A 12,500-nucleotide genomic window follows, 5' to 3' on the forward strand; every position below is an offset into this window, starting at 1 on the left:
AGTATTAAGAACATCTCAATTGATTCTACAAGTTACTGAGTAGGATCTGTTTGCGCACTTCTAGAATTTACTATCGATATAATTGCCAAAGTCATAAACATGTTTTCAACACAATTGAAAACAACGTTTTTTTTTGCACCAAAACTCACATCTGAATGGAAAATAAACATTGATGTTTTCATGGCCTCACTTTAGTTTTTTTCCCATTTTGTTGATGACTGTTAACGTAACATTTGTTTGTTGTTGCCTTCGCAATGTAAACAAAGGAAGAAACGCTGTCCTTGACCTACTTCCAAAGTTAGTAAACATTCCCGTTGGCACTATAAAATTGCCCCCAGTTTTAATGGCACTATACAATTGCCCCCAGTTTTATTTGCACTATAAAATTGCCCCCAGTTTTATTGGCACGATAAAATTGACCCCAGTTTTAATGGCACTATAAAATTATCCTCAGTTTTAATGGCACTATAAAATTGTCCTCAGTTTTAATGGCACTATAAAATTGCCCCCAGTTTTAATGGCACTATAAGATTGTCCTCAGTTTTATTGGTGCTATAAAATTGCCCCCAGTTTTATTGGTGCTATAAAATTGCCCCCAGTTTTATTGGTGCTATAAAATTGCCCCCAGTTTTATTGGCGCCATAAATTGCCCCCAGTTTTATTGGCACTATAAAATTGCCCCCAGTTTTATTGGCACTATAAAATTGCACCAAGTTACTTGGCACTATAAAATTGCAGTTTCTGGCACAAAAATTAAAAGCCCCCAGTTTTATTTGGCACTATAAAAATTGCCCCACTATAAAAATTGCCCCACCAGTTTTGTTTTATTGGCACTATAAAATTGCCCCCAGTTTTATTGGGCGCTATAAAATTGGCGCCCACCCCCCAGTTTTATTGGCACTATAAAAATTGCACCCCCAGTTTTATGGCACTATAACAATTGCCCCCAGTTTATGGCGCTATAAAATTGCCCCCGTTTTGATGGCACTACAAAAATTGCCCCCAGTTTTATTGGCACTATAAAATTGCCCCCAGTTTTATTGGCACTATAAAATTGCCCCCAGTTTTATTGGCACTATAAAATTGCCCCCAGTTTTATTGGCGCTATAAAATTGCCCCCAGTTTTATTGGCGCTATAAAATTGACCCCAGTTTTATTGGCGCTATAAAATTGCCCCCAGTTTTATTGGCACTATAAAATTGCCCCCAGTTTTATTGGCACTATAAAATTGCCCCCAGTTTTATTGGCACTATAAAATTGCCCCCAGTTTTATTGGCGCTATAAAATTGACCCCAGTTTTATTGGCACTATAAAATTGCCCCCAGTTTTATTGGCACTATAAAATTGCCCCCAGTTTTATTGGCACTATAAAATTGCTCCCAGTTTTATTGGTACTATAAAATTGCCACCAGTTTTATTGGCACTATAAAATTGCCCCCAGTTTTATTGGCGCTATAAAATTGACCCCAGTTTTATTGGCGCTATAAAATTGCTGACAGTTTTATTGGTACTATAAAATTGCCACCAGTTTTATTGGCACTATAAAATTGCCCCAAGTTTTATTGACGCAATAAAATTGCCCCAAGTTTTATTGGCGCTATAAAATTGCTCCCAGTTTTATTGGTAGTATAAAATTGCCCCCAGTTTTATAGGTACTATAAAATTGCCCCCAGTTTTATTGGCCCTATAAAATTGCCCCAGTGTTAGTATAATTAAGGGCAGGTCCGCGCGCGCATATAGACATGATGTATCCATACACATATCCCTACGGTTTCTATAACGAATAAAAATATATATATATATTATATATATATATATAATATATATATATATCTATATATATATATATATATTATATATAAGAATCAGTAGATGGGCGAAGTCCTATTACTGCCATGGCGGGAAGCAATTTGGAATAGATAGGCAAGTGGAAAAGGTTAATACCTCATGTTATAGAAACCATAAGGAATACATATACAAATTATATATATATATATATATATATATAATATATATATATATATATATATATATATATATATATATATATTCCAAACTGCTTCCCGCCATGGCAATAATAGGCCTTCGCTCATCTACTGATTCTTAACAGTTTCGGTTTCCGCGTCAAGTGCCAACACTGTAATCAAACGTTACCCTCCATGTCCCCATGTCACCTAATGGTCACAGCATGCACCGATACTATAAACTGAACAATATTTCCACATTTTTGTTTTTTGACAGAACACAACCAACGCTCGTGAGGAGCACTTCGTCACAGTCACGAACTGGATCTCCGTCCCCGTTTCTCTCTTGGTAATATCCTTAGCTGCGTCCTGGAGCGACAGACACGGAAGGAAGTGTCTCATTAAAGCGTCCGTCGTGGGCTACTTCCTGGCAGCTCTATCCTACACTCTGTTTACCATAATAGAGAGCTTGCCAGTGGAGGTAAGTGAAATTAAAGCAGGTCACTAAGGGTATTAACCTCTATGTATCCCCTTTTGCCAAAGTCCAGGGGTAAACTCATGGTAAGTATACGGCCTCACGTTTATTAATATAACTTTTCGACCACGCAATGAAAAAATGGGGGCTGGTACTAAACACGGTGTCCCAAGGCGCTTCCGTCTTGTTTAGCACTAGCAGCACCTAGGAGTAAGCTCTGAGTAAAGGTGGATCCATACCTGGTTAATACCGTCAGTAAACTGCATCCTTAGACTCTCTTGGGGCTGACCCATAGGAATGCTAAGTAGGACTTCCATGTGTCTCACCTACAGGATCCCTGAATTGTTTGCCTCGACTCAGTGAAAGGCATTTTTAGAATCTAATGTAGATGACCTGAACTGTATAGCAGAATCTCAGGGGCTGTCCGATATCTTGAAGTTCCATATCCGTAGTCAGTTTAGTTACATTTGAAGTGGTAATTTAACAAACAATATAATACATTGACTTTTTTTTTCAATAGTTCCATATACTGTCCAGCTGAATTCAAATATTTCTGGAAAGAACAACGCAGTTATATACTGTATGCAAATATTATACAATGCATAACAATACCTTTAATTTACTTAGACTGAAAGAATGTATTATAAAACGGAAGGAAAACAAAGTGATGTAGTTAAATGTAATAAATAATGTGATATAATATATATTATAATATATATATATATATATAATATATATATATAGTATATAATAGTATATATAATATAACATATAAAATTTTTTCCCGGATTTCTGGGGTGGGGGGTGGGGGCAAGTGCCTCCTCTTGCCCCTATGTGCGGGTGCCCATGGAACCAAACCTATTCCACCACCAAGCTTTTCTCTTTTCGGTGCGAAATCAAATTCAAGAGTGGTCAGTATCGCTTCGTTAATTCTTGATCTCTCGTGTAGTATATTGTTAGTTACTAAACTTTCTGACAGTAGTATATAATTCACCTTCAGCTGGTTTCACTGCTAACTCAGCCAACTCAGGTGGCAATATTGCTAACGAAATCTTCTTCAGCTGGCGTATTTAGCAATAACGCCGACTCTGATCAAATTTACATCAGATTTATAACAGTGTTCCACGTTTTCCTGGCGGTGTTTAATACATAAATCCTGTGTAAAAGAGTGATTATAAACTTCAAGATTGATGTATCGAAGAGATAGCAGTCGGATGAAAGACAATGCGAGCATTACCAGCAAATAAAAGGAAAAAAAAATTCTCTGTCATGTTATCACGCCGCAGCAGACGGTGAAAACAAAGCAATCAATTTGCCTTAATTAAAAGTCCTTTGTGAACAATAACCACTGCCAATGAAGCAATCAGGAACTAAGAGGAATCGCGTTTGAAAGATATGATGAGGGACTCTTCTCATACAATCTAAATTGACCAGACGCGTCATGTTTTTTTATCCGATTGAGTATGTAATCACTTCATTTATCAAGTTTCGTTATGCGCTGCAGAGTATAAAGGCGCCGTCATACTAGCAATGTTTCCGTAGACTTTTTCGTCGACTTTCCAAAAAAGTCGAGGTCATTCTGTACCCTGGTAGTCATACACGTTCTTCGTACGGTGGCTGTCGTCGTCAAAACGCGTAACAAACAGCTTCAGCTGTAACATCCAAGAGTGTTAAACAGAGAGCCATTCGTAATAGTGGGTCGTGCTGCTATGTGTTTCATAGTGTTACATAAAACGAATAAGTGAAAAAAAATTGTCTTTGGGTTCGGCCGTGGTTATTAAAACGACGTGAAAACGAAAGCGTTTATTAGAGACTATGAACGATTAGTAAGATCAAGAAAGTTTTCCCTGAATCGCAAGGTGATTTTTCCACTTTAAACCTTTTAGAGAACTATCATGCTTATGGTCCCATTAGCATCGTCTGTCCCTCATATCTTCGACCAAAAACTGTTCTGATAACTTTGTCCGCCGTACCTAGATCTCCATCTTTCTTTTGATGACTTGAAAAGCGCGCTCTCCGAGATGTAAAGAAACCATTAAGTCGACGGTAACGGTGGGTTGAATTCGATCGCTATCGTTTTGAAAATTCGTGACGACGACACCAGAAAATCGTCTTCGAAACATGAAAAGTCGACGTCGTCATATTCAAAAGTCGACGGAAATATAGCTAGTGTGACAGCGTCTTAGACTGTAAACAGAATTCAGACGCGCAATCCTCTTTCTCGAAGTTAATTAACAGAAGGAATGAGCAAGTGGTCATGCGGTGGAGAAGTCCTTTCTGGTGTAGGACTGCGTTGTTTTGATTATATGTAACATATATATATATATATATATATATATATATATATATATATATATATATACCAATTCCTTAAAATTTTATCGCGCCTCTGTGGATCTGACGAATCGAATCATTCTTAAAATCCCTACTTGCTTCTTTACGGCGATTCTCTCGATTTTCAGTCTTAAAAAGGACTAAAGACTCTCTCTCTCTCTCTCTCTCTCTATGACCAGCTCCTCTTCTCTGCTCTGAGATGGTTTGCCACCTAACCAAACTCTGCATTTAGAAATGCATGAAAATTCGACAGCCGTTTATAATTCTCAAGTCAGTGAGGTTTAGGTTTCGTGGGTCTCTGTGAACACCTGACGTCAATTTGCTCTGTCAGTTTCCTCACTCAGTGACTCAGGTATTCATTACAGAACAGTCGACAAGCTGACAACAGGTCAGTTAATGTGTCCTTTCTAATTACAGGTGCTGCTGACTGCCACAATCCTACGAAGCATGGTCGGGGGTCCGTCACTCTTCTTAACGGCCGTGTTCAGTATGATGATAGACAAAACAGACTTCGAAGCGAGGCCGATGAGACTGGGTCGGGCCGTGAACGTCATCATCGTGGGGAGAAGCACAGGACTCGCCACAGGACTCGTCTACCAAGATCTGCCATTTTGGACTTTGTTCGTGGCTCTCCTTTACTATATCTTGGTCATGTTCGTTGCGACAAAGTTCCTGAAGGAGGTGGCGCCTGAGTTCGAAGGTCGGGTCCCGCCGAGATGCCGGAACTCCTGCGCGGATTTCCTCCATCCCAAAAATGCGTCCGACCTCGTCCTCGTCGCTTTCAAGAAGAGGCCAGGAAGACGTCGAGTCCACCTGCTTCTCATTTTCTTCGTTACCTTTTTCCTGTTGTGTTCTCCTCCGAGTTTTTTGCCAGAATGGGAGACGACCTACCTGGGCTGGGACTCGCTTCAGGTTATAATAGTTTCGGCAGCATTCATCATCGGTGGACAGGTGAGTCTTGAAAACTAAGCGAAAGTTTCTGTAAATTAAAACTTCATGCGCGGATGATTCCACAATATCATAAGATTATTGAGTAACAGATAAAATTCATATAATTGACAAAATACTCGAAACACTGATATCAATATTAGGGTCACCATTAGATACTACCTTTATTTAGCATTTATCCCACGAATAACTTGTTTCATAAGAATCCTAATAGCTACATGAAATGAATGGTTAAACTGAACAGTCATAGTCATATTCATCATCCACTTCAGGATTAGAAATGCAGAAACGAATGATAATGTAACTACAGTAGGTAATTGTCGAAGTGTGCTCTATGTAAATAATGACCAGTCCCTCTATATCTATGACAAGTCCAACCACAACAGTTGGTGGGTGGTTATCTATACGCTTATCTTCTCAAGACTGACGTCGATAATAATGAATCTATGAATCACTTGTCACCAACGGAGTTGCGTTAGCAAAAAGCCTTCACTGATTTACTTATGAATAACAGTCACACCTCAGCATTAAATATACAGCTCTTTAGTCTGCTAATGTAGTCTGCTACTGAATCTATGAGTCACACGATACCAACAAACATTAATTGACTAAAATGAGGAATGACAGAATCCAACACCAGCAACAAGTGTTGACTGATTCACAAGAGCGGATCAGCGAGTCCCCTGCCAGGACAGATCATCGAGTTATGTGACAGGAAAAGTGCTAACTGATTCAGTAATGGATCACCGAGTTATGGGGATCAAGGAATCATTTTAACACTGATGTCTTAATATAATTTTAGTAAAACCTTTCTAGAACGAGCTGAGAAGAACCCGCTGGTAACGAATAGGTAAGAAAAGCCTCCCCTTACTTTAGTCGATGTAATATATATATATATATATATATATATATATATATATATATATATATATATATATATATAGCAAATGGTCAGGGACTTAAAAGTATACATCGTTCATTGTATTACGTACTGATAAGCCGCGTCGTAATTTATGACTGCCAGACTGCTATGAGCTCTAGGTGATCTTGAAAACAGCAGCAGTAATGCTTCTATTATCGTGGATATGACTATGCACTCACTGCATTCTATTAAAAAAAAAACTAGAGGTTATCAATGCCTAAAAAGATATGCACTTGAAATGAGTGATGTAATAAACACTCAAAACGCTGCAAAAGTTAGGTTTTTCTAATTATATACTATAGTAGATTCACATCAACCGTGCATTTGATGTCTAGGCCAGTCCCTTACGACGTTCCTGATTGGCTGTTGATAAGCCAATCACAGGGCTGGAAACTCTCGGTCTCACTCGAGAGTTCACATAGGCAGGATGTATGTTCCACCTCTCATGAGGGATACTTTCGAAAGACGTATCCCTCAGGAGAAGTTGAACATACACACTACCCATGTGAATTCTCGAGAGAGACAGAGTTTCCACCCCTATGATTGGCTTATCAACAGCCAATCAGGAGCGTCGTAAGGGACTGGACTAGACATCAAATGCACGGTTGATGTGAATCTAGTATAGTATAGCGGTTCTCAACATTTTTTTGGCCTATGCACCCCTTTCCAAAATTATCCGCCTCAAAAGGTGCCTTCTAAATAATATGCAAATAAATACTAAGACAAACATACACAACCTAGTGGAGAGAAAGCCCAGCGTGACCTCTCACTAGTGCTGAAAAATACACGGTGCGTTTTGTGCAGTCCTAAAGCTAGTTTGAGCCTGCCAATCTGTGGTCACAAATTCCCCAATGAAACTGAAACTCCCCCATGGGGAGGCATTCCCCCTGGTTGCTAATCACTGATATAGAGTATAGATTGTGACCCCAGTACGTCTCTGTATGCAGATACTAACGAATGCTACATCAGCGTCACGACAATTTACTAATCATTTATGAAAACCTGTTACAAATTCATGATGGATAATACTGAATGACCTTACATTCTATATCAATGGTAGAAACTTAATATGAACGATGACTAACCTTTAAAATAAATGCGTCATAGAGATTTGTCCCTCGTGATCAGTCTCTCCAAAAATTTACCTTAATAAAACGACAAACTTAAAATAATTTTTTCTAAAAGGATTCGAATTGGGAATAATTACCCTCCACACCCTATCTGGGCCTAGCACTACAACCGGCAAAGCGATAAGGAAGAGTGAGGGGTGGGGCTCAATAAATAAGTGCCTTTTAAGCAAGCAACTGGATTATTAGTGTTAATGCCCCAATTTACCTATTGCTACAATTGTTGACATAGTTTGTGACGTTGAAAGTTCCTCGTTGGACGAGTGGTTTTCGCGCTCGGCTTCCAATCCGGTGGTCCGAAGTTCGATTCTCGGCGCTGCCAACGTGGAATCAGAGGAATTTATTTCTGGTGATTAGAAATGCATTTCTCGATATAATGTGGTTCGGATCCCACAATAAGATGTAGGTCACGTTGCTAGTTGACCAATTGGTTCCTAGTCACGTAAAAAATATCTAATCCTTCGGGCCAGCCCTAGGAGAGCTGTTAACCAGCTCGGTGGTCTGGTAAAACTAGGACATACTTAACTTTTGTGACGTTGAAAACAAATAATAAACAACAATTTATTGAGACGAGACAGTTTTATATGATGTGCAGTTCAGGAACGCGAATGTTACCCCCACCGCCCCACCCAACCCCCCCAAACAAAGAGAGTATAGCATAGCACGGGTTTTCATTTCTTCACTGAGTATTGCTGTCTTCCAGATATTTACTTTGGTAGTTCTGAGGGCCACGGAGAGATCGCCCATTCTCGACTGTCTGCTAGCAGCAACATCAGAGGGAATGACAGCCATACAGGATTTGCTGTTAGCTGCCGTGACCCGACCTGACCTCTCGGGTATTGTTTACGGAGCGATGGTCTTCTCTCTCTCGCATAATCTGGGTGAGGTGGGAATCAGGCTCGCCCTGACCAAGGTAAGAAAGAGGTCATCATGGTCACCCGTTTGCGGAAATATATTCTACAACTGATGGAAACATATGTTGAGAACACGACACAGTACCAGCTGTATAAGCGACAAGAGAGAGAGAGAGAGAGAGAGAGATCTGGATGTCACTTAGGTGTAGACCTTCATTGTCAATGACGTCATCGTAATGCATAGAGGTTTCATTTGCACTGTTTTTCTCCAGTGTAATGAATAATATTAAGGAACAAAAAATAACTGTGTATAATAATAATAATAATAATAATAATAATAATAATACAATTGATGGAAACATATGGTGAAAAGACACAGCACCAGCTGTATAAGCGACGACGAGAGAGAGAGAGAGAGAGAGAGAGAGAGAGAGAGAGAGAGAGAGAGAGAGAGAGTCTGGATGTCACTCGGTGTAGACCTTCAATTGTCAATGACGTCATCGTAATGTATAGAGGTTTCATTTAGTACTGTATCTGTCACTAGTGTAATAAGAAAGAAAGAGAGAGAGAGAGAGAGAGAGAGAGAGAGAGAGAGTGAGTCTGGATGTCACTCGGTGTAGACCTTCAATTGTCAATGACGTCATCATAATGCATAGAGGTTTCATTTAGTACTGTATCTGTCACTAGCGTGAAAAGAGAGAGAGAGAGAGAGAGAGAGAGAGAGAGAGAGAGAGAGAGAGTCGGATGTCCCCTCTGTGTAGACCTTCAATTGTCATTGACGTCATCGTAATGTATAGAGGATTTTCATTTAGTACTGATCTGTCACTAGTGTAATAAGAAAGAAAGAGAGAGAGAGAGAGAGAGAGAGAAGAGGAGAGAGAGAGAGAGAGAGAGAGAGAGAGTCTGGATGTCCCTCGGTGTAGACCTTCAATTGTCATTGACGTCATCGTAATGTATAGAGGTGTCATTTAGTACTGTATCTGTCACTAGCGTGAAGAGAGAGAGAGAGAGAGAGAGAGAGTGAGTCTGGATGTCCCTCGGTGTAGACCTTCAATTGTCAATGACGTCATCGTAATATATAGAGGTTTCATTTAGTACTGTATCTGTCACTAGCGTAAAGAGAGAGGAGAGAGAGAGAGAGAGACGAGAGAGAGAGCGAGAGTGTCTGGATGTCACTCGGTGTAGACCTTCAATTGTCAATGACGTCATCATAATGTATAGAGGTTTTATTTAGTACTGTATCTGTCACTAGTGTAATAAGAGAGAGAGAGAGAGAGAGAGAGAGAGAGTGTGTCTGGATGTCACTCGGTGTAGACCTTCAATTGTCAATGACGTCATCGTAATGTATAGAGGTTTCATTTAGTACTGTTTCTGTCACTAGTGCAATGAATAATATTTAGGAAAAAAAAATTTCTGTATACATTAATAATAATAATAATAATAATAATAATAATAATATATTAATAATAATAATAATAATAATGCTCATACTAGCATGAGTCTTGAAATGGAGAAACTGGGCCACAGTTACGTATGTGCAAATATATTTATAGATAAATCTCAACAGCAAGCTTTCGGAAAACTGTTCAATTCCCTATTGAAATCAGATTGAAAAGGATATAAGTACATATAAATAACTGGTTTTATTTCTCTTATGATAATACATAATGATAATAATACACGATTAACAGACCCAGCATATGGGAATCAAGAACTTCAGGGTTAAGTGATTATAGAGCAGTACTCATCATTTCACTTGTTGGGGAAATCTCCACCTCTCCTGTATTGTAAATCTCCTCTTTTGGAGGTTCGTACCCACCTCGGTCTCCTCCTCATCAAGAGGTGGTTTTCCACGGGGTGATAACGAAAGCTTATTACTCTCTGTCTCTGGTCGCGGCTATAATTGAGATAGTATTGCATTTCTCATCCCCAGATAGGCGGCGAGAGCGAAATAGGCAGACTCTTCGGCATCTTGGCGCTGCAGGAGACAGCGATGACCTGGGCCAAGGATGTCGCTTTCAGGAGCTTTTGGGATGCCACCAGAGACAACTTGCCGACGTCCCAGCACGTCCTTTCGGCATCCTTCGCATTGCTCAACAGCACCGTGCTATTTGGGGTCTTCTTCTCCCAAAGGAACCTGGCGAGCAGAGGACGCGAGGAGGGGAGGGAATTTGTAGTCGACGGAAATATCAAGACTGAAGCTAGTAAGGTCGCCGTTAAATCTGCTCAGGGTTGTGACAATACATCGTTTGAAAAGGACTGCAGGTTCTGATAATCTACGTAGGTTGGGTGGGCAGAATCCGTTAGGTCCACACCAGGCCGCCCCTTCTCTTTTTAGCACCTTTGCGTAAGGTCCCGTAAAACGAGAGCTTCGCCTAAACCAACCAATCAATCAATCAAGCGGTTCACTTGAGCAACATTTTGGATCTGATCATCGAATACCTCCAATAAGAAAGGGATTCGATTGCGTTTCTATTAAAAAAACAATAGAGGAGATAAACCTTACTTGTAACGAGTCATATTTATATGCTTAAGGTATTCTTATAACAATTTGATGTTTCGTCCTCGTGAACCTCAGAGAGGGACTCACTGATCAGGAGGCCATGTTGGAATTCACGTAAGAAAGTATATCTTACTTTTACCAGACCACTGAGCTGATTAACAGCTCTCCTAGGGCTGGCCCGAATGATTGGATATTTTTACGTGGCTAGTAACCAATTGGTCACCTAGCAACGGGACCTACAGCTTATTGTAGGATCCGACCCACATTATATCGAGAAATTAATTTCTATCATCAGAAATAAATTCCTCTGATTCCGCGTTGGCCGATGGAATTCACGTAATCTGTCATTCTTAACTCTAGCTTGAGAGTTGTTTTAAGTAAATGATAAGAAGATGGATCTTTCCTAGAGAGTGAGGGTCGTTATCTAGGTCATTATATTTAAAGATATTTACATGTTTTAATGTAATCTCCAACGGGCTTGTACTAAACACGACTTTGCAAAGGTGGATACATACCGGTTATTAAAACCCTTGGGTATACCTATAGGGAAGATCCAAAACGATAGTACAGTTTCATGTTTTGTCGCACCTCGTTATATCTTAAATTTTCTTTCTGTTTTCTTTAAAAGATTCGTTCTATTGTTGAAAAAATCCACAATTATATATTAAAATATATTTCTATGTAAAAAACAAAGACTTTCGAACACCTGAATGGCGTTCCTCATCAGTGTAGACGTTAAAATGCAAATGGAGAGGATAGTTTCCTCCTAAGGAGCATCTAAGAAGGTGATGAGGAACACCGTTCAGGTTCGAAAGTCTTTGTTTTTTGCATAGAAATATATTTTAGTATATAATTGTGGATTTTTTAACAATTTGTTTTCACGAGACTGAATTTCTTAACATTCGTTCTATTGTTTGTCAGCTGCTTTCACAACTTATTCTATAAATGTTATTCCCGAATAAGACTCTGTGCGTTTTCTTTAACCTGTCTGCCGACATTGTTTACGATTTAGTGATAATTTGAGCTTATGTAGCTAGTTTTATTAAGAATCAATGTTGCTGTTGATTGAAAATGATTCATGTTAAGATTTTGAATATAGTGTGGATTTGACGTTATTTAGTAAGTGAGGAAAATATTGTGAATTTATTGCAGAACTGAAATTGTCCAACTCATGAAAATAAGTTTGTGGATTAAATAATTCGGAGTGGTTTAAGAAGTGGAATTAGAATTGTGGACTGAATTGTGATCTGAGACTGTCCACAATCAGACAGATTTCATGAAATGGGCGAAGGACTAAAAGGCTGACCAACTCTTATAAAACTGATACAGCCTAATAACTTAAGTTACGATTTAATGGCATGGAATATGAGGTC

General features: G+C 39.3%; 1 protein-coding gene across 2 annotated transcripts in view; it reads left to right on the plus strand.

The window, feature by feature from the left end:
- The window catches only part of LOC135200366 (uncharacterized), a 22,950-nt gene extending 10,867 nt beyond the window's left edge, over positions 1–12,083 (plus strand). The window contains exons 2-5 of one of the 2 annotated variants that reach the window (XM_064228978.1): positions 2,242–2,445; positions 5,191–5,724; positions 8,474–8,683; positions 10,558–12,083. In XM_064228978.1, coding sequence (XP_064085048.1) covers positions 2,242–2,445; positions 5,191–5,724; positions 8,474–8,683; positions 10,558–10,896 — 1,287 coding nt within the window. In that variant the 3' untranslated portion in view covers positions 10,897–12,083. The remainder of the gene's footprint in view (positions 1–2,241; positions 2,446–5,190; positions 5,725–8,473; positions 8,684–10,557) is intronic. The other variant, XM_064228985.1, reaches the window with a different exon arrangement.
- Positions 12,084–12,500: the final 417 nt, after the last annotated feature.

This window comes from Macrobrachium nipponense, chromosome 23, assembly GCF_015104395.2.
Source record: "Macrobrachium nipponense isolate FS-2020 chromosome 23, ASM1510439v2, whole genome shotgun sequence".
In the NCBI taxonomy this organism is placed as follows: Eukaryota; Metazoa; Arthropoda; class Malacostraca; order Decapoda; family Palaemonidae; genus Macrobrachium; species Macrobrachium nipponense.